The sequence below is a fragment of the Chlorocebus sabaeus genome, chromosome 16, assembly GCF_047675955.1.
Source record: "Chlorocebus sabaeus isolate Y175 chromosome 16, mChlSab1.0.hap1, whole genome shotgun sequence".
In the NCBI taxonomy this organism is placed as follows: Eukaryota; Metazoa; Chordata; class Mammalia; order Primates; family Cercopithecidae; genus Chlorocebus; species Chlorocebus sabaeus.
The window spans coordinates 2,949,996-2,972,674 of record NC_132919.1 but is presented as its reverse complement, the minus strand read 5'-3'; the positions used below and the strand labels follow the sequence as shown (position 1 = coordinate 2,972,674).

The following is a 22,679-nucleotide window of genomic DNA, read 5'->3' as shown; positions in this document are numbered from 1 at the left end:
GCCTGTGGGGTGCTCCTTCTGGATTAATCAGTTGTCTAGGCTTCCACTAGGGCAAAGACTCCTGGACATGAATATTATCTGTTGCTTACATATAAGTACCAACCCCTCTGCTTCCTGAGCTCCCCACTGGCAGAGACGCATTCTAGCCAAACGTGTCCTCCTCCTCCATGGGACGCAGGATTGAGTCATGATCTGCCTAAGGCAGTCGGTCAGCCTATCCTCTTGCCAGGGGCAGAGGAGGAATATCCACTGGGGTCGTTGGGGAAAGGTTTTCTCAATGATTCCCAGAAGAGATTTAACATGTCAGCAGCTAAAACCACGACAGAGCTCTTAGGGCCACAAGGGGCCATGCCTGAAGGGCAAAGCTGACAAGCTAGGGAGGGCAGAGGGGAAAGACAAAAGGAATCTTGACGCCCACTGAGTTACGAGTCACTCAGGCTTCCTTGGACACAAGCTCATGGATTTTCTTTATCATAGTGTGAGCTAGTCGAGGGAGGCTGCTCTCAGAACTCCAGCTTCAGAAAGCTGACGTGGAAGGATTAAAGGCGTGGGCCCTGCTCCCTTCCCCTCTGGATTCACACCTGTGCACACCTGTACAAATGTGTGGGCTCACACACCCCATGTGTAACCCACACATGGTCTCATGTGGACAAACAACCTCCCTTTCCCCTTTTGAGCCATCTTTTTTTTTTTTTTTTTGAGACAGAGTCTCGCTTTGTCACCCAGGCTGAAGCACAGTAGTGCGATCTCGGCTCACTGCAACCTCCGCCTCCCGGGTTCAAGCGATTCTCCTGCCTCAGCCTCCCGAGTAGCTGGAATTACAGGCGCCCGCCACTACGCCTGGCTAATTTTTGTATTTTTAGTAGAGATGGGGTTTCACTGTGTTGGCCAGGCTGGTCTCAAACTCCTGACCTCGTGATCCACCTGCCTCAGCCTCCCAAAGTGCTGGGATTACAAGCATGAGCCACCGCGCCCGGCCTTGAGGCATCTTAGGAAGAGCTGGGTCTACAGCAAAGTGGTCCCAAGAAAACAGCAGAACTGCTGCTCCTAACCCAAACCACAGGTTCCCCTGGGTTCTCTCGAGGTCAGGATTTCTCCAAGCTTGGAAAAAGCAAAGAACCCCATCCTGCCTGCTTTTCTCTCCTGACAAGGGACGCAGACTCAGGAGGGCCATTTGTAAACCGGACAGCCCCCCAGAGGAGCTACTGACACTGAAGTGTGTAGCCCACCAGCCTCATATCCCTGATTTGATAGGGCCTCTCTTATCTGAGTCAAAGATGTCCCTGGAGGGACATCATCTCTCACTCCCGCTCTACACCACAGAACAGGGCCACGTAGCAATGGTTTTCCTGCTGCATGATTAAAACAGTCAGCACGTTCTATTCACCCCATCACGCAAGCAGCATAAAGCCATGTGCCCTTTGAACAACTGAGGGCAGGACAGGTGTGGTGGCACACTGAGGTGTCCCTGGAGGAGCGGCGAGCTTCCTTTTTTAAGATAGATAGATGATAGATAGATAGATAGATAGATAGATAGATAGATAGATAGATAGATAGATAGATAGATGAGACAGGTTCTTCCTGTGTTGCCCAGGCTGGCCTCAAACTCCTGGGCTCCAGTAATCTCCTGCCTTGGCCTCCCAAAGTGCTGATTGATTACAGGTGTGAGCCACCATGCCTGGCCACAGCCAGGTTCCTTGAGTTAGTTAGCACTCCATAAATCTCAGCATCTCAGCCAGGGGCAGTGGCTCACACCTGTAATCCCAGCACTTTGGGAAGCTGAGGCAGGTGGGTCACCTGAAGTCAGGAGTTCGAGACCAGCCCGGCCAACACGGTGAAACCCCATCTCTACCAAAAAATACAAAAATTAGCTGGTCATGGTGGTGGGCACCTGTAATCCCAGCTACTCGGGAGGCTGAGGCAGAAGGATCATTTGAAGCCGGGAGGCAGAGGTTGCAGTGAGCCGAGATCGCGCCACTGCACTCTAGCCTGGGTGACAGAATGAGACTCTGTCTCAAAAATAAATAAATAAATAAGTCATCATCTTTACATTCTCTCGGTGGCCTTGTGTGTTGTCAACACCATCATCAATAATGGCATTTCAAACTAATCATTTACATTCCGACATACAGTCAAGCACCACACAATGATGCTGTAGTCAACAGACCGCACAGACGACACTGGTCCCATTAAGATTCTAATACTGTACTTTCACTGTAGCTTTTCTGTATTTAGATGTAAATAGATACACAAATGCCTTTGTGCTACAACTGCCTACAATATTCAGTACAGGAACCTGCTGGGCAGCTTTGTGGCCTGGCAGCCACAGGCTCTATAGCCGACGTGTGTTGGAGGCTAGACCGCCCAGGTCTGTGCTGGCAGCCACAGGCTCTATAGCCGACGTGTGTCAGAGGCTAGACCGCCCAGGTCTGTGTACACCCTGCTGTTCACACAACGACCAAACACCGAGTGGCGTGTTTCTCAGAACGTATTTCCCGTCGTTGAGTGACATGGGATTATATTCCTCCCTGTCTCCTTCCCAGAAAGGAGTCCATGTGGGACACGGTAACTGCTGTGTAATACTATCTGGTCTCATGAGCGTCACATACAAGATCTATTGAATTTCTACAATTCTGAGATGCAGAGAGGACAGGCAATGAACAGAAAAGGTTTTGAAGGGTAAATTATTGCCCAAGGCCACACAGCAGGTAAGAGATGGAGCCAGGATCCAAACCCAGGACCCTGGGCTCCAGATAAAAGGGTCCCTGTATATTAAAAAGTGGTCTAGGTTGAAAATACAATTCAACTGGTGAATGACCAAAGGACAATAAGAAACCAAGAAGTTTCACGGTTCCCATTTAAAAAAAAAACAAACTCAAAGGCTGGCGTCAGGGAGGACACTGGCTCCTCAATTAGCCCTGGTGTAGCCACCAGACTCAGCGAGGTAAGTGTGAGGAGTCAGCACTGGGCCCTCTGTCCCTCTAGCGGGGCAAATGCCTGCAGATGCCAACTCTGCTCCAAGAGACCGTGGCTCCAACCCAGGAGTGGAGCAGGGACAAGCACAAGGCCTGAGCTTTCTCGTGGACCCCCAAGACAGTGGGGCCATCTTGACATCACAACCCCCTGCCAGGAGGAAAAGGAGGGGGCAAAGACATCAAAGACCAAGGATTCTACGTGGGGGCCCTGCTGGGCTCCACCCGCCATCACTGGCACCGCTAGGGGGACCCGCCTCCAGGTACCTCCCTGCAGGTACGGCAGGGCCACGAAGACGGCCAGGGATAGCTGCGGCCTCTCCTGCCACTAGGGGTCAGGTCAGACCAATGCATCAACTATCACAGTCCCTCAAAGGCTGGGAGAAATGATCGGTCCGGGTCCGTCACAGCCGCCAGCCCAGCAGCCTTCTCCTCTCTGGTCCTCTGCTCCACCTCTGTGCAATGAGGTCGGCGGAGGGCTGGGCGAGCTCAGCATTTCTCAAAATGTGGCCTGCATGTGCTCCACGTCCGTATCACGTCAGCACAGCAAGTATCATCACTTTTCATTGCATTACGGACCAGTAACAACCTCATCAACAGCTGGCGGTGACTGAGAATGGCATTTGAGAATGGTCTGGAGATCAGCATCTTTCAAACGCAAGTAACAGACAGTTCCTTCATCGTGAAAGCTGTTCTTGCAAAACTCCCGAGAATCTACTCACAGACCCCCAACTCCATGGTCCCATGGGCTGCCTTTGCAGTGCAGGCTTCAGGCCTTACCTCTTTATCCTACAGGAACATCTTTTAATTCGGAGTGATCATTGCAAACATTTAGTCTTTTTGTTTGTCTGTTTGTTTGTTTGTTTGTTTGTTTGTTTGTTTGTTTGTTTTGAGACAGAGTCTGGCTCTGTTGTGCAGTGGTGCCATCTTGGCTCACTGCAACCTTCGCCTCCCAGGTTCAAGTGATTCTCCTGCCTCGGCCTCCCAAGTAGCTGGGAGCACAGGTGTGCACCACTATGCCCATCTAACGTTTGTATCTTTAGGAGAGACGGGGTTTCACCATGTTGGCCAGGCTGGTCCCGAACTCCTGACCTCAGGTGATCCACCCACCTCGGCCTCCCAAAGTGCTGGGATTACAGGCGTGAGCCACTGCGCCCGACCAAACGTTTAGTCTTTATAATTGGAAGTTTTTTTTTTAAGTCTAAATGAAAATGCAAACTTTAGAAGTGTTTGTAGAACCAGCAGATTCCTGAGAATATCTCCAAGCAGTTCAGTTTGAAAAGTAGGTCTAGATGTCCAAAAGCCAACTGTTCTGTGTCTCATGGGAGAAAGGCTCCCATTACAGCCAGGAGGACAGAAGCGAGCTGTGAGGAACTGCTCTAAGTGGGGTGAGGTGCCAGGCGGCACAGCACAGGGCAATGGCACATCTGCTGCTCAGGAGAAAGACCAAGAGTCAGTGCCGATGTGGGGGACGAACAGCCTCACTAGGAGCAAGGATGGACGGCTGAGATGGCTTTCAGCCCTGGGGATTCTCAGTGATGTTCCCATCAGCCTGGGAGACGAAAGCTTTGACATGAAGGAGGCCGGGTGCGGTGGCTCATACCTGTAATCCCAGCACTTTGGGAGGCCAAGATGGGGGGATCACCTGGCGTCAGGAGTTCAAGACCAGGCTCACCAAGATGGTGTCTCTACTAAAAATACAAAAAATGAGCCGGGCATGGTGGTGGGCACCTGTAATCCCAGCTACTTGGGAGGCTGAGGCAGGAGAATCACTTGAACCTGGGAGGCAGAGGTTGCAGTGAGTTGAGATTGCACCAATGCACTCCAGCCTGGGCCTGGGCAATAAGAGCAAAACTCCGTCTCAAAAAAAAGAAAAAGAAAAAAAAACTTTGACAGGAAGAGACAAAGGCATGTAACTCTTCTCTCTAGAATCATTTCAGATATCACTTCTTTCAAGAGCGATCCCAGGAAGGTGGGGGTGAACTCCCTAAGCAATGTCCTGTTGATACAACAGCACTGCCCAAGGTGCCCAGGAAAAAAAATACCAAAACTAGAGATGGTTTCCTGAGCTGGGCCAGACACACAGGCCTGACCACAGGTGTGGCCTAAACATCAGAATCCACCCCAGGCCCCAGAGCTCCATCCGGCTGAGCCTGGCCTGCCCCCAGCTCAGGCCTCCACGCTTGGGAGATGTGACGGCAATGATGAACGGGACAGGGAACGAGAACTCGTGTTCCCCAGCTGGGAGGGAAAAAAGCTGGTCACAAATGGCCGGGCGCGGTGGCTCACACCTGTAACCCTAGCACTTTGGGAGGCTGAGGTGGGCGGATCACCCGAGGTCAGGAGTTCGAGACTAGCCTGGCCAAGATGGTGAAACTCCATCTCTACTAAAAATGCAAAAATTAGCCAGGTGTGGTGGCGGCGCCTGTAATTCCAGCTACTCAGGAGGCTGAGGCAAGACAATCACTTGAACCCAGGAGGCGGAGGTTGCAGTGAGCCGAGATCGCACCATTGCAATCCAGCCTGGGTGGCAGAGCAAGACCCTGTCTCAAAAAAGATAATAATAAAAAAAATAAATGTGGTCACGACCGTCAGGGCCCCGAAGCTTACTCCATGTGACTGTCCCAGTCTCTCCTGCGCCCCACGGTGCTACCTCAGGTGGGTGTGAGAGCAGAATCTAGAAGCAGGCTTGTCTTCAACCTACAGTTGCAGGGATTTAGTTGAAAAGAATTCCCTGGATCACTGGATCAAAGATGAGTCGTCATAAAGTCTTAAAGCGTTTCCTCTCTTATAAGCTCCTCTAGGAATACATCAGACCCCCTGGAGTCAAACACAGATCAACTGCAACTCCTGCCAGAGGCGGGGGACTGGACAGAGCGGCCTCAGGCCACTCTCCTTACACCTGTCACCCGTATTTAGCCGCTGGACCACCTCCTCCACTGGACAACATGGGCAGAGTGTCCACAGCCTACAAGTATCTCCAGGATATAGAAATACTTGAAACCTGAAAAACCAATCGTTAACTTCCTACAAGAAACCTGCAGAACTCAAAACAAGTGCTTCATTAAATGTCTATAAGATACAACATTATGTTGGCTCACCAACTGCAGCTCAACCCTTTTTTTTTTTTTTTTTTTTGAAACAGAGTCTCGCTCTGTCGCCAGGCTGGAGTGCAGTGGCGCGATCTCGGCTCACTGCAAGCTCCACCTCCTGGGTTCAAGCGACTCTCCTGCATCAGCCTCCTGAGTAGCTGGGATTACAGGCGCCCGCCACCACACCCAGATAATTTTTGTTTTTTTGTTTTTTGTTTTTTTTGGACAGAGTCTTGCTCTGTCACCCAGGCTGGAGTGCAATGGCACGATCTCAGCTCACTGCAACCTCTGTCTCCTGGGTTCAAGTGATTCTCCTGCCTCAGCCCCTCAGTAGCTAGGACTACAGGCGCCCACGACCACACCCAGCTAATTTTTGTATTTTTAGTAGGGACAGGGTTTCACCGTGTTGGCCAGGATGGTCTCGATCTCCTGACCTCGTGATCCACCCGCCTCGACCTCCCAAAGTGTTGGGATTACAGGCGTAAGCCACCGCGCCCGGCCTCAACTCTTATAGTTCTATATAAATTACATTTACTGAGGGATGCGGAACATTTTGATACGTGGGCTATGGAGTGTGGTGGAGCCTCTGGAAGGAAGAGTCTAGAGCCTGTGGAAGGTTTGATGTGGTCCCAGCTTCCTGCCTGCCCCAGACCCAAGCCCGTTTTCCCATTTACCGCATCTCACACTCTCCACTCTCTCACTGGGTTGTCCTCTCTCTTCCTCTGTTCCTCTTCTTCCGCATCCCTCTTCCGTCTTGACCTCCCAGTTTCTCCTGTTTCACCCTGGCTCCCACTGTCCCTCAGAACTCAAACAGGTGCCCCAGGAATCTCCCACCAGCCTGGACAAGCAGCTTAGCTCCTTTTCCCAACCCCAAGAGGAATCTCGGCAGCTGGCCCCAACCAGGGCCGGAGGAGCCGTGCCCTGCTCTCTGTGGTCCAGCCGGGCAGTGGGGGACTGACCCCAGGCCTGCCCGGGCCCCAGCCTAGTGTGGGTGGAATCTTAACAAAGTCAGAAAGTGGGAGGTGGTGTCACATAGCCGTTAAAAGCACAGGATTTAGAACCCGGCTGACCTGGATTCAACTCGACCTGCTCCCACAAATGATTCTGTCTCTTTGAGGCGTGGTTTCCTCACACGGAGTACTATGCCCATAATTATTAAAACTGAGTATGAATTATTATGCCGAAATCATTACACACCAAATAACAGCCTTCCTCCCAGGACACTGAGGGCAGTTGTGAGTCTCCGGGTGGGATAATGTATGCGAGGCTTTTCACTTTATATAACCGTAATAACAGCTAACATTTTTGAGCATTTACTGTATTCCAGGCAATCTGGATTTTCCAGGCAAGATATCAATGAACTCTCATGATGGCTCTGACAGGGGTCCTGCTTCTTATCTTTATGTCGTTGACAAGAAAGCTGCACCTTAAGAGGCTTTAAAGACTGCCCCGGATCCCACAGAGCTGGGGTTTTAATAGAGGTGGGTGTCGCCTTGGCCCCACACATCATTCCCCATAAAGCCCTACACAAAATGCCCCCAGATGGGAGCCTTCCAAATCCCTAACAGGCAGTCCAGCAGAACGCCGGCCTGAGAATCAGAAGACCTGCGTCTGAAATGAGGCTCTACCTCTGCGTCGGTGTGAGGACCCGAGCAGGACTGTGGCATCCCTCATCCTGTCCCCGTGTGTGTTCGTGAACACGAGACCCGTTCCACCACCTGCACAGGCTGACAGCCAGACTCAAGCCAGATGCTGGATCTACGTGCTGTGTGAACCAACGAGCACTCAGCAAGCGTAAGACGAAAAACCTTCTCTACCGCACACCAGCTCGGGGGCTGTCCAAGCTCCACTTGAATACCTCCAGGGACGGGGAGCTCACCGCTTCCTTTAACAGCTTGTTCTAGTTAGTTTCTCCCTTGGTAACGGCCCAAGGGACTTGCCTATAGTTCCACAGCCCCCGCCCAGGCAGGTCTTCCAATGCTCGGCTGGCCAGCTAGGAAGAATCAATGCGGCGCCCACAGCAGCTACGAAAACCCGTAAGGGCTGCGGTCCTCGCTCCTGCCATTCTGCCCTGGGCTCCCCGACCCAGGAGGAGGCAGGTGAAAGCGCCGATGTTCCTGGCTTGCTCTGGCTCCTCTCTGACTGCTACCTCTTCACCTGTCCCTGCTTATCAGACTCCTGGGCCCGGAGGAGATGACTGAGATCAAGGAAGGAAGGGGAGGCTGCTGAAGAAACTGTTGGCTGCTCCGGCCTCACACACTTCCTAATGCCCCCCGCCTTTGCAAACACCTGGGATGCCCCTGCGTTTCCTGTCACCCCTCTAGCTGGCCCTTGGGCTCTGAGGTCAGGATCCCATGGACCTTGGACCACTTCCTTTCTTCCCCAATCCCAACCCCACAGCAACCATCAGTCACTTTGGCGCTCATACCTTAAAAGACTCCAGGAACCCCCCGTGGCCTCCATTCTCAAACTTGTCCTCCTCTGGGCCCAGTCCCAGCATGGCCTGTGTGTGGGCGTGGAGCTCATCATGAAGGTTGTCCAGGAGGGCAGCCCTGGTCCGGTCCTAGAAGGGAAGAGGGTGGGGATGGAGAAGCGGGCTCTGAGAGCCGAGATGTGCCCTCTCCTGTGAGCTACAAATACGTGACCTGGGCGCTGGCATTTTGCCCAGCCCGGCCCAGCAACGGTGTGGACCTACAGCTGGGCTGAGTTTCATGCTCACAAATGCTGCAGCTAAGACGAAAGCTGTGCGCCTGGCCTCCTGCTGTACTCCCCCTGCCCTTCTCCCTGGGTCATCCCACCACTGCCACAGCTCCACCCTGGTGGTGGAGGATCCCAGCCCGGCCCTCTGCCCCAGTTCCACATCCACACACCCAACTCCCCACTGCTCCTCTCCATGCAGACGTTCGTCCAGAGCCACGCACACGGACGCCCGGGGCCGCCATTCACACAGACGAGGACCGGCCCTTTCAGCAACCCAGCCTTCGCAGACACAACTCGGCCACGGTGTCATCAAAGAGCCCAGGCTGCAGGCCCGAGAGTCACCCTACAATCAATCCCACGTCCCCCAACACTTACAACCAGGAGTCCACCAAGTCTTCCCAACTTTGACCCTAAACTATTTCCTCCCACACCGTACAAGCCTTCGTCATCTCTCCTGGATTCCTGTAAAGAACTTCTAACTGCCCGCCTTCCTGTACCTCCTGCCCTGCAACCTGTCCCTGTCCCTGTTGTTCTCAATGACACCACTGTGAGAGCAATCCCTCTGGCACACACACCGAGCCCCTCACTCTCCTGCGTAAGCACTCTACCAGTAGCCCGCCTCCCCGAGCTCAAAGCCCTTCTGGATCTGAGTCAACCAACATCTCCAGCTGAGTCTCCACCATTCCAGCCCACGTGGGTCCTTCGGCCACAGCAAACCCTCCTGACGTTACGCTCTGGTTCTTCCTGGCCTTTGCTTATGCTGTTTCCCATGCCAGGTTGGCCCTCCCTTCCCCACTCTTTCCTCCTGGCAGAAGGTTCATCCGATATCAAGATTCAGCTGCTCATCAGCCACCTCCTCCAGGAAGCCTTCCCTGAACACACCCTCCGTCCCCCACAGGCAGAAGCAGTCACTATCTGAGCTGTGCTGACCTCCATCCCAGCCTAGTGCTGGCACACTGTACTATAACTGTCTATTTGGTAATGATCCCCCCGCTCTTCCCCCACTGTCCTCTCCAAGGATAGAAACTGTCTCACTTATCCCCATATCCCAGAGAACAGAACAGGGCCTGACACACAGTAGGTGCTTTAAAAATGACCGATTGGCCGGGCGCAGTGGCTTATGCCTGTAATCCTGGCACTCTGGGAGGCCGAGGTGGGCGGATCACCTGAGGTTAGGAGTTCAAGACCAGCCTGGCCAACATATAGAAACCCCATCTCTACTAAAGATAAAAAAATTAGCCGGGTGTGGTGGCGCATGCCTGTAATCCCAGCTACTAAGGAGGCTGAGGCAAGAGAATTGCTGGAACCTAGGAGGCAGAGGTTGCAGTGAGTCCCGAGATCATGCCACTGCACTCCAGCCTGGGCGACAAAGCGAGACTCTGTCTCAAAAAAAAAGATGGAGGAGCCCTGGATGAGGCTGGCTAACAGGCGGCCCAGCGGGCGGGAGGGAGACCTTCAGAACCCACACTCTCACCTCCAGCTTTGCAAACTTGTCCGACTTGCAGCAGGCGTTCTCGGCATTGGTGAGCTTGGTGAGCAGAAACTCCCTGAACTCCGGGCCCTGGAACAGACAAGACGGCCCTCAGGTCTGTCATTCTCGGCTGTTGCCGGAAGATCTTCAGCCACGGTGACAGGCAGCAGAGCTGGGGGCGTGGGGAGAACCCCTGAAAGGTCCCTTCTGACAGTGGATCATTTCTAGCCCAGGCCAAGCCCACCTGCGAATATCCCCACAGGGAAACCCACTTCCCTGGTCCTGGGAAGCCACAGCGGCGCTTCCACGACTGGAGCTCATTCTTGCCCAAGGTTCCTTGACCGGGGCCTGACATAGAAACCCTTCTTTCAGCAGAAAGGCAACCCCAGGGTCAAACGCCCAGACAAGTGGTCCTATGCTGGGCCAGACTGGCAGCATAAAAGAGGTGGGGAGAGACCCCAAGAAAGGAGGTTCCCCCCAAACCTGCAAAAGGATCTCCCTAACGTTCTGAGCCTGAATTCGGCTCCATCCCAACCACTGCTACTCAAGCACTGAGACCTGGCATTGTGGGTGCAAGAGGAGCAGAAGGAAGAGTGTCCTACCTTCTGGAAAACGGGGGGGCTGGGCAGAGGTGGACCAAAGGTGGGCACATCTTCCCGCGCAGTGACAGAGACCTGCGTGAAACAGAGTCATGGTGTGGACCTGGAGGGAAGGGCCGGGCACTGCCCCTACGGGGGCCACACTCCTCACAGCAAAGCTACTCCCTTTCTCCCTCCTCCCCTTCCCAGAACACAAACAAAATACTCCTGTGGGCACCGCCGGTGCAGGCCCCGAGCCTGTTCCTAGAAGTGGGGCCGGACGGTGCGGGGCCAGCTGCAGCCTCTCATCTGCGTTCCTGGAGGCCAGAAGCAAGATGACTGGACGGGGCTAGGACCCTATTTATAATGCCACACAAGTGCCCGGGAGATGGTATCTCACGGCCTCATTTGACAGTGATGCTAATCCTACTGAGAAGGCACAGGGAGAACCGCTTTTCCCTGATGAGGAAACAGAGGCCCAGAGACACACAGAGAAGCCCCCAAGTCCCACAGGTGATTAGCCGCAGAGGAACAGAGCATCCAGACTTCTCCCGACCCGTCTCTGGGGTTCTCCTCCCAAGCCTGACTCCTCAGCTCGGCCATAAATCAGAATTGCTTCAAAATTGCTTCAGGTGTTTAAAAATAAATACTGGGTTCATGGGTTCTGGCCTAAACCTGCCAAATCGGAAAGGCAGGGTCCCCTGGAAGCTCTCGTGCAGCCAGTGGACCCGTGTTTGGGAGCCCTGGCCCCACACACAGGGTCAGCCAGTCCGGGGCCCAGGCTAGGAACTGAGGGCGGGGTGCGCGCCTCTGGCAGCCTGAGCGAGCCTGAGCTTTCGAGTGACGGCATCCAGGTTCTCTCCATGGGGGTCTCCCAGGCGTGGGACGGGCCCCGCACCCTGCCTTCCCTCTGCACGGAGGTGCCCTGGTTTCACCTGTCCTCAGCCCACGAGGCTGTGGGGCTCTCGGGAGATGCCCTCCCTTCCCCGTGCGGCCGCTGACGTGAGCCCGGCCCTGGCGTGCTGCCAGCCTCCCCAGCCTGTGAAGTGGGGCAGATGCAGAGAGGCTGCCAGGGTGGCTGAGCAGGCAGCTGGGCACCGAGCCAAGGAAAGGCCCTGCCAGAGTCCAGAGGGGAAACAGAGCAGGAGAGAGCTGGTCAATACGGGCTTTCTCTTCCCAAGCTCGAGGCTGTCTGCCCGGCCAGAATTGCAGTGCCCGGAGTCAGGAAATGGTGCGTGTTCGGCTGACGTGATTTCTGGCTGGGCTCCAGCAGCTGAACCCAGTTCCCTACCACCACCCACCAGGCACCGGCGGCCCAGGTCAAGAATTCAGTCACAGAGCCAGAATCAGGGGTGGGGGTGTGGGAAGGCGACGGGGAGGCTGCAGACTGCGGGCACCTGGGACAGAGGCCAGAGGGCAGCCCCAGCTCTCCCCTTCCCACCCCTACTCCCCGTCATCTTCCAGCCTGCATTAGAGTGGTCTGTGCTGACTGTGTAAGTGGCTTCAGACACATTCTCAAATCTGTCCAACCCTCCAGCGGGACAGTTCCACAGCAGAGCCCTGTGGGCCACGTAGGGGACCGGGGCCTTCCTTGTGACGTGCTTTCACCTTCCATCCTCATTGTGCGCCTCTCCTGACCTCATTCCAACCAGGCGGCCAGGCCTTTGTTGTTCCTCTCTCTTGGGGACATCCGGGTCACTGGGCTGAAAGCAGAAGTTGCCCAAACACAACCCCACCTTCCTGTTTTCTAAATGCAGCGAGGGCCTCCAGCGAGGGCTTGGAGGGAGAGAGGCAGGTGCAGGTGACTCTGGGGAAGGGACCTGCCTGGCTGGAAGGAGGAGGGAGCTTGGTGTGAGTCATGAGGATGCACTGGGAACCTCAGAAAGCTTAAAACCTGACAGAGTCCCCACACCCAAGGGTGCCCTGGGAGCCGCGGTGGCGCACAGAGCGCTGTCCAAGCAACAGACAAGTCGTGACGGGAAACGGGGAGGGGGCTACAAAGAGGCCCTCCCCAGCGGTCGGCTTCACCTGAGATTCCTGACACCTTTGAGGACTTCTGGAGTGGGAGCCAGGGATTTGCAGGGAGGGAAAGGGGGTAGTCCTGGTGATGGCTGAGCTGGACTTTCCTTCCAAGCTGGTAGGATGAAGACTACACTCATTTCTGAAAACTCCAGTGTGATGCTCCGTGCACACCCGAGTCCACGAAGCCAATGTCTCGCCTGCTCTGATGGCTCAATGAGCAAGACTGCAGGCAGACCCAGACAGGAACCTCAGCTCCACAGCTCCCTGGCTCTGCGGCCTCAGACCTTAAGTGGGTTCAGCTCTCAGCTTCCATTTCCTCCGGCAACGAGAGGTCCTGTCTCACCAGGGGCTTGTCAGGATTCAAGACTGTGTGTCTAAGGACCCAGCACGGTGCCTGGCATGACCAAGCAGCTGGTAAGGGGTAACCACTGTCAGCCAGTGGCCTTTTCACTTCCCCTGCTGACCTGCACCCAGTAAAGGGCTCCTGAAATAGACAGAGTTCCCCCAAAGCACCTTGCAACCCACCACACACACACACACACACACACACACACACTCAAGCATGCGCACGCGTGTGCGCACACACACACACTCTCTCAAGCACGCGTGTGCACACACACACACACACACACACTCACACACACACTCAAGCACCCCTCCTTCCCTCCCGAAGGGTATCAGGCTAACAGCCCGCGGGTGTCTACTCCAACTTCCTCATTTCACACAGACAAAACTGGAGGCCCAGAGAGGGAAGGAACAAGGTCACGAAGCAGAGGCAGGGCCAGGACCAGAACCCCAGGCTGCCCAGCCCCTCCGTGGACAGAAGAGGATCCCCTTCCTGCACACACCCAGCCCTGTCCCTCCTTTACTCTTCTTTCTTTAGCTCTTCCTCCCCAGTGGAGGCCTCCGGGGGCTGGCTCAGTCCGGGAGGAAATCTCAGCCGTCTTTGCCATAGCCCGAGCCTGCAGGGGCCAGCTAAGGTCCTGTTTCCCCCAGGCCCGCTGGGGGATCTAACCAGGTCCTCCTCACAGTCTGTTAATTACCTGGGGTGCTGCCAGAAGTGTGGATGGACAACGCTTTGGGGAGTACCTTGGAAGGCTGGTCCCCTCTCCCTGGCCCCATTCACACAGCTTGCCTTCCAGCCTCAGTGTCTGCCTGGCAGGTGGAGGGCACAATCAAGGTACCACAGCCTGCTCCTCCTAGGAGCCCTGCCTCTTTGCTTCTCATCACCCCTCTGAGTACGATGCTGTGCTTCGTGGCTTAGAAGAGTGGGTAAAGACAGCTGGGCACAATGGTTCACGCCTGCAATGCCAGCACTTCGGGAGGCTGAGGCCGGTGGATCACAAGGGCAGGAGTTCGAGGCTGGTCTGGCCAACATGGTGAAACCCCGTCTCTACCAAAAATACAAAAATTAGCCATGTATGGTGGTGGGCTCCTGTAATCCCAGCTACTCAGGAGGCTGACGGAGAAGAATTGCTTGAACCCGGGAGGCAGAGGTTGCAGCGAGCCAAGATCACACCACTGTACTCTAGCCTGGGTGACAGAGCAAGACTCTGTCTCAAAAAAAAAAAAAAAAAAAAAGAAGAAGAAGAGTGGATAAAGACTTCTAGCACCAAAGCTGGAGGTGGGATGGCACTTTTTGGGATCTCCGATTTTTCTCTGTATGGGTGTACCACTCGGCTAAGGTCTCGGGAGAGTGGAGAAGCTGGTTAGCTGAGATGCATTTCCTATTGGGAAAGAGAAGCAAATGCTGAACGTCTACAGGAGGCCTCATTCTGCCAGAGGGTCTGGGAGCCCTCCTATCACATGGCTTCATTTCAAGGATCCTTCTCAGTAGTTCTTCCTCTTCAACTGTCTATTAAAAGAAGCAGTTGACTAGTTCAGCTGCCCAGTGGCTGACCTGCACTCCCTGCTTCCTCTGTCCCTTCTCTGGCATCAGGAAGGCACTGAGGCTGATTCTGTTACCTCCACGAGCCCCATGCCAGCCTGGTGCTTGGCGCACAGTAGGCGCTGAGTGAGTCAACTTGCTTCGACCAACACATGAATCAAGCAGCTGTTTGAATTGAATGCCCATTTCAGTCAAAGCAGGTGATCCTCTAGCCTTCAAGAAATGGGCTGGGCACAGTGGCTCATGCCTGTAATCCCAGTACTTTGGGAGGCAGAGGCAGGCGGATCACTTGGGGTCAGGAGTTCAAGACCAGCCTGGCCAACATAGAGAAAACCCGTCTCTCCTAAAAATACAAAAAATTAGCTGGGCGTGGTGGCGCATGCCTGCAATCCCAGCTACTTGGGAGGCTGAGGCAGGAGAATCACTTGAACCTGGAAGGCAGAGGTTGCAGTGAGCCAAGCCTGTGCCACTGCACTCCAGCCTGGGCAACAGCCTGAGCAACAGAGCAAGACTCTGTCTCAAAAAGGAAAGGAAAGGGGAGGGGAGGGGAGGGGAGGGGAGGGGAGGGAAGGGGAGAAGAGAAGAGAAGAGAAGAGAAGAGAAGCGAAGCGAAGCGAAGCGAAGCGAAGCGAAGAGAAGAGAAGCGAAGCGAAGCGAAGTGAAGCGAAGCAAAGCCCACACCATGTTTTCTCCAACTTCAGCTAAAACTGCTCAATGGCAGGGATGCATGAGCCTGGGAATAAAGGAATCAACCTCAACAGGATGGAGTTGCTATTCGGTTTCTGTTGCTTGTTTTGTTTTGTTTGTATAGACAGGGTCTTGCTATGTTGCCCAGGCTGGTCTTGAACTTCTGGCCTCAAACAATCCTCCTGCCTCTGCCTCTCAAAGCACTAGAATTACAGGCGTACGCCACCGTGCCCCGCCTCTTTTTATTTTCTTCTGACGATTCACATTTGGTTTTAAAAGGTGACGTGAATTTTGCACTTATCTGAGTGGAAGTGCGGTGGCATCTTGAACCCCAGGAATCAGTATGGGCTGAAATTATTTGATGGGAAACATTGTCAGGTTTCACGGTTTCCCATTAGCAATCACAGGCTCATCTTTCCTCTCCCTTAGAACAGCGGTTCCTGATATTTCGTGGAGCAGGGAGCCCTTTGAGAATTTAAGGTATGGCCTCTCTTTTCAGGAGTCCAAGGAAGGGCACAAATTCAGCATTTTGCACTTATCTGCAGGGAGTCAGAGACTGACTAACCCTCACCTTGAAAGCCCTGCCTCAGTCTATCGCCCTTGAGTCTGTGCCTGCCACAGCACTGCGATTCCAAGAGACTGTGCCCAAGAGGTCGAGATTCTTTCTGGTGGAGCAGAGGAGGGGACGGTCAGCCACCCAGCCATGAGGGAGCAGGGGACTGCGGGGGCAATGAGCAGCTCTGTCTCGCTGTCTGCACTGGCGAGGATTTCGAGCCATCTGACAGACCCGTGGCTGCTTGGGAGGTTCAGACCCAGGTGCTTGCGTATCTGCCTCCCTGGAGTTCTTTAAATGAAGATCCAACCTTTGTCCAAAACAGCCAGGCCGGGGGCTCACCCAGTGGCCAGGGTCTACCAGGCCCCTCCTCTCCACCCTCATCATAAACACTTTTTTTCTTTCTTTCCTTGGTTACCACCCTTCTATTGCTACCCTTTCCTGCTCGTCCTTTCCACGCTGTTTCTTTATTCTAGCTCTGCCTTACTCGAGCAAATGGCATTACCAGATTCCAAATACAACACTCAGAGCTCCTCAACCCTCAAGTAAGATGCCACCGAGCCTGGAGGCAGCAAGGGGGATCAGGTGGCTTTCGAAGGTCCTCCCCACCCAGAATCTAGCTCCAAACCCCAGAAATCTGAGACCTCATGGAGAATCTCTGACTGCTGAGGACTAGTGCCTTCTGATATCATAGGATCCACACAGGATAAGGTGTCAAGGCCCACCGCTTCCTCCCACAAGGCGTTCTCCTTACCTTGTAGGATGGGGTCTCTGTGCCTGGGGTCTCGACCTGTACAACGATGTAGGCATGTAAGAAATTGGAGGCTATCATGTCTGGGACAAACGGCGTGTTTTCCTCTTGGAAGATGATGGCCACAATGTCATTTCCAATGTGTCTCTTTCTCTGGAGCTAAATAAAAAGTGTTGAGAGGTTATAAGCCAGTTAGGAACATCATGAAAGATGTTTTGGGGAAAGAGTGGGTTCACTTTCATTTGCACACAGGACACCAGAATTCTGAGTAAGAAGAGCTCGTGGTGGTTGTTTTGGAAATTTAAGAATGAAAATGCAGTACTGATGCCGGGCAGCAACGGGAGGAGTGCATGGAACACGCTTCGTGCTTTGTGTATCTTCTGAGTTGCTTTCCTATTTGGCGAAAACTAGGGGGGTTCTTCTTTCAATCTTTTTTTTTTTTTGAGACAGGGTCTCACTCTGTTGCCCAGGCTGGAGTGCAGTGGCGCGATCTTGGCTCACTGCAACCTCCGCCTCCCGGGTTCAAGTGATTCTCCCACCTTAGCCTCCCGAGTAGCTGGGATTACAGGTGCGTGCCACTACGCCCACTAATTTCTGTATTTTTTGATAGAGACAAGGTTTTACCATGTTGGCCAGGCTGGTCTTAAACTCCTGACCAGCCCACCTCAGCCTCCAAAGTGCTGGGATTATAGGCGTAAGTCACTGTGCCTGACCTTCTTTCAATCTTTACAAGCCACCAAAAAGGGAAAAAAAAAAATGGAGAAGATGGCCAAGTCATTAGGTGGAGACTAGCGAGCATCTTACTGACCTCTACAGCATGTAGATCCCTGACTCAGGACTCGGCGAAAATATTTAAAAGGCAAGACTGGGTCTTGCCCTGGTAAAGCCTGTCCTTTATCTGGGAGAAATACAAACACAGGAGAAGCCACCTGAGAAAACTAACAAAGTCGGCCGCCAGCAAGGGCTAAATCAGCTGCTGTGCACGAAAGGCCTGACAGCTCTGGAGACAGACGGGAGGGGAAATCACTGGGCCCGACAGCAACCTGAGAGGGCTTCCTGGAGGAGGAGACATCTTGAAGATAGAGGGGAGGGGAAATCACAGGGCCCAACAGCAACCTGAGAGGGCTTCCTGGAGGAGGAGACATCTTGAAGATAGAGGGGAGGGGAAATCACAGGGCCCAACAGCAACCTGAGAGGGCTTCCTGGAGGAGGAGACATCTTGAAGGTCAGGGAATCTTGAAGGTGTGAATGAGAGTGATGAGGTGGCAGATCATGACAGCACTGATGACCTAGCTTGGCGCAGGTGGGATGGAAGGAGGATTCCCAACCATAACTCCATATCCCAAGCAGGGCCAGGTGCTTCTGGGTGTGACCTCGGCCACCAAGCAACTGGTGTATCCCTGGAACCACGTCGGGCTGTTCATGCATGATATGAAATGTTAACCCTGTCCTGAAGTTCGAGGCTGCAGTGAGCTATGATCGCACCACTGTACTCCAGCCTGGGTGACAGAGTGAGACCCCTTCTCACACACACACACACACACAAACCCTCTCCTGTACGTCAAGTCCAGGCTAGGTGCCTGCCTATGCATTTGTTCTTTTATTAAGCACCTACTGCATGCAGTCCCTTCACATTGAGTTTCTCATTCCCTGAACACTGTTATACATTAAGCACGGTGCTGGGCGCTTTTACACAATTTACCTCACTTATTCCACGCACATCTTCCCATTTCTCAGGAAGAGAAAGCTAATATTTACTCAGTCCCTGCCAAGAGCCGAGCCCTGTGCCAACGTGTATTTCCCAAGAAACATACACAAGACCGAGAAGGCCCAGAGAGAACAGACCTCAGGCCCAGGCTGGGCAGCAGGTGAGAGGGGCCATGAGGGAACAGAGAGGCTGGAGGTGAGAGATTGAATGAAAACCCACTTTGGATACAAAAGGAATTCTGCTTCCATTTGTTTCTGGAACATTCAGTAGCTATTTTAGAGCCAACTCATAATCTCGTTTGCCAATTTCCTTCTTTCCTAAGAAGCCAGGCACTGTGTTTACAATTTTCCCTCTGTGCTCCCTCCCCAGTTCCTGCTCAGAGACACACAGGTCAGAGTTTGGGCAAAGGCCCACCTGCATTTCTTACTTTCCCAGACTGAAAAGGGGCAGAAGGCAGGCTCGGGGAACTGGGCTTGCAATAGCCGGGGACCAGCTGCAGCTCTCCCCAGGGATACATGGCTGTCAGAGCAGCAAAGGGGGGCACACCCAGAAAGCCGTGGGGACAGGGGTCTCATCCAGGTCTCCCTGGTGGAGGCCAAGGCTGAATTCCCGCAGGTGTGGTGAGAGGAGCCTGTGAGATGAGGAAAGCTGAGGGTGGGGAGGGAATCTCACACAATAACCAGCCTTCTGTCACTGCGGCAGGAAGGGGGACAAAATGACCAGGGGCTGGACAGTGAACAGCTGTTCCATGGGAAGCTGGCCACGAGTTGGGCATCGTATGAACCCTAGTCAGAAATGTATGTAATCCCCACAATAACCCTCTATCGTGGGTGGTGTTACCCCCATTTTACAGATGAGAAAGTTAACTGGCTTGCCCAGAGTCACATGCCCCAAAGTGGCACAGCTGGTTTCATGCCCCCATCTGCAAACCCCACCATGCACACCTTACCACCACCGTCTATGACCAGGGCCCCCAGGCTCTGCTCTGTGCTCTGCCCCTAATAAACAGAGAAACCTCAAGGAAGTCTTGTCACCACTGTGGGCTGCAGTTTTCCCATCAGTCAACGTGGGAGAACCACAAGCCCTGCACTGCCTCCTGCCCAGGGCCACTGAGGCACAGCCTCGGCCAGAAATGCAACAGAACGGACGGCTGAGACGCGGCCTCAGCCAGAGACACAACAGAACGGACCACTGAGGCACGGCCTCAGCCAGAAACGCAACAGAACAGACCGTTGAGACGCAGCCTCGGCCAGAAACGCAGCAGAACGGACTATGACGCTGCTATGCAGCTCGTCGACTGGCCGGCTATGGGAACGAAAATGGGGAGGGCCGTAGTCCCTTAGCAGGTCACACCAGAAGCGGGCCTTCACCTCGCACGCCCTGGGCTCCCATAGCCCTCCCAAACCAGGTTACCTGCTGGGCGTCTCCCTCGGTAAATGGCAGCTTTGTGGAAACATGAAACATGATCTCCCTGTCCCGGAATGTCGTGTACACTGATTCCACCCCCGTCTGTCCGTGGGTCACATCCAGGCCTCCTCGGAAACTGTAACAAAACAAGGCAGGAGATGGGGAGAAAAGACAATGAGGCAAAGTAGGCAGCTTAATGCAAGCTCCCCTAAGTACACGCAGCAGAGCTTAGTCTCTCCAGGCCTCCATAAAATAAAGGGATAGAATTTCATATCTCGGAGAACTTTCTGGGTTTTCATATACTGTATTTCACCTATCCTAAGCCCCACGTTTTGTTTTGGCTTAAGTCAGGGGTTCACTCTATCATGATAAGACAGGAAAGCTGAGGGCAGGGCAAGCTGTGATGTGGGAAAAGCAGGTAGGTCTGTTCTTCCAGGTATATCAGCCTGGGCACTCTACCCGCAAATCCATTATTTAAAGACAAAGCTGGCCAGGCCCAGTGGCTCACGCCTGTCATGCCAGCACTTTGGGAGGATGAGGCGGGCAGATCACCTGAGGTCAGCAGTTCGAGACCAGCCTGGCCAACATGGTGAAACCCCATCTCTACTAAAAATACAAAAGTTAGGGCCGGGCGTGGTGGCTTAAGCCTGTAATCCCAGCACTTTGGGAGGCTGAGACGGGCGGATCATGAGGTCAGGAGATCGAGACCATCCTGGCTAACACAGTGAAACTCCGTCTCTACTAAAAAATACAAAAAACTAGCCGGGCAAGGTGGCGGGCGCCTGTAGTCCCAGCTACTCAGGAGGCTGAGGCAGGAGAAAGGCATAAACCCGGGAGGCGGAGTTTGCAGTGAGCTGAGATCTGGCCATTGCACTCCAGCGCGGGCGACAGAGCGGGACTCCGTCTCAAAAAAAAAAAAAAAAAAAAAAAAAAAATACAGAAGTTAGCCACACATGGTGGCACATGCCTTGTGGCACTCCGTCTTGGAAAAAAAAAAAAGAAAGAAAACGAAATAATATGGACCTGGAACCTCAGCACCCCCAACACTACAATTCAAGCCAGAAAATGTGTCCAGCCTGGCATGGCAGAAAGGATGCTGGACAAGGGGTCAGGAGCTCCGGGTTCTAGACCTGCTTCTGCCACTAAATCAGCACATGATTGTGGACAATTCATTTAGTCTCTCTAGGCCTCCATAAAATAAAGGGATAGAATTTCATATCTCTGAGGACCTTCTGGGCTTTAATATACTGTATTTCACCTATTCTAAGGACCATGTTTTGTTTTGGTTTGAGTCGAGTGTTCACTCTATCATCCACGTTGGAGTGCAATGGTATAATCACGGTTCACTGCAGCCTCAACCTCCTGGGCTCATGTGATCCTCCCCACCTCAGCCTCCCAAATAGCCAGGACCACAGGAGCACACCACAACAGTCGGCTAATTTTTTGTTTTTTGTGGTTTTTTTGAGACAGAATCTCGCTCTGTCGCCCAGGCTGGAGTGCAGTGGCCGGATCTCGGCTCACCGCAAGCTCCACCTCCCGGGTTCACACCATTCTCCTGCCTCAGCCTCCCGAGTAGCTGGGACTACAGGCGCCCGCCACCTCGCCCGGCTAATTTTTTGTATTTTTAGTAGAGACGGGGTTTCACCGTGTTAGCCAGGATGGTCTCGATCTCCCGACCTCGTGATCCGCCCACCTTGGCCTCTCAGAGTGCTGGGATTACAGGCGTGAGCCACTGTGCCTGGCCCTAATTTTTATAATTTTTCATATTTTTGTAGTGACAGGGTCTCATCATATTGCCCAGGCTAGTCCCAAACTGCTGGGCTCAGGTGATCCACCTGTCTCGGCCTCCCAAAGTGCTGGGATTACAGGTGTGACCCACCATCCCTGGTCATTTTTTCACATTTTGTCACAGGATGTGTCTTATAATGATAGCATCTCAAAGTCAATGAAAGATAGCAAAATAAGAACAATAACAGTAACGACTACCACTGCATGGCACTTGCTTAAGTGTTTGGTGAGCATTATCTTATCTTAATTCCCCCCAAAACCATGTAGGGCTGACACTATCTTTATCTCCCTTTTTTTTTTTTTTTTTTTTTTGAGACGGAGTCTCTCTCTGTCACCTAGGCTGGAGTGCAGTGGCGCAATCTTGGCTCACTGCAACCTCCGCCTTTTAGGTTCAAGAGATTCTCCTGCCTCAGCCTCCAGAGTAGCTGGGACTACAGGTGCACGCTACCACACCCGGCTAGTGTGTGTGTGTGTGTGTGTGTGTGTGTGTTGTATTTTTAGTAGAGACGGGGTTTCCCCATATTGGCCAGGCTGGTCTTGAACTCCTGACCTCGTGATCCACCCGCCTCAGCCTCCCAAAGTGCTGGGATTACAGGCGTGAGCCACTGCGCCTGGCCCTTTATCTCCCTTTTTACAGTGAGGAAACCGAAGCTTGTAGAGGTCATGTCACTTATCCAAAGTCACAGAGCTCATAAGTGGTGGAGCGGGGGTTTTATCCGGGGTGTGACTGACTCCAGACAGCCAAGATGACCTTGAGGGAGGGAGAAGATGGAGGAAGAGAGGAAAGGAAAAAGGAGGAAGAAGGATAGAGAAGGAAGCAGAGGAAGAAAGCGATTAGTGAACCTCTGCTGCGTGCCAGGCTCTGGGTTAGGTATTTTCACACCCGATGTGAGGAGCTCATGTCAATCTGGCTGCTGGAGTGAGGCATTCTGGGACCCGGAGCCATGTGCCAGCCACCAAGGACAAAATAGGCTGGCCAGGTCTGGACTCATCCCAAATGTGGCCTTGGCCAAGGAAAATTAAGGGTCAGAGTTTTCCAAGCAATGGCCCCAGTGTTCTATC

The 22,679-nt window shown here is 53.4% G+C and overlaps 1 protein-coding gene across 9 annotated transcripts in view; it reads right to left on the bottom strand.

Moving 5' to 3' along the window:
* Nucleotides 1-22,679, bottom strand: part of RAP1GAP2 (RAP1 GTPase activating protein 2) — a 277,468-nt gene that overhangs the window by 20,731 nt on the left and 234,058 nt on the right. For all 9 annotated transcript variants that reach the window (XR_012088722.1, XM_073004583.1, XM_073004585.1 and 6 more), the window contains 5 exons: nt 19,836-19,965; nt 16,718-16,873; nt 10,838-10,909; nt 10,239-10,325; nt 8,493-8,627 (listed from right to left, as the gene is read on the bottom strand). Coding sequence is in view for 8 of the 9 variants with exons in the window: in XM_073004583.1 (XP_072860684.1) it covers nt 8,493-8,627; nt 10,239-10,325; nt 10,838-10,909; nt 16,718-16,873; nt 19,836-19,965 (580 nt within the window). In the remaining variant the exon portion in view is untranslated. The remainder of the gene's footprint in view (nt 1-8,492; nt 8,628-10,238; nt 10,326-10,837; nt 10,910-16,717; nt 16,874-19,835; nt 19,966-22,679) is intronic.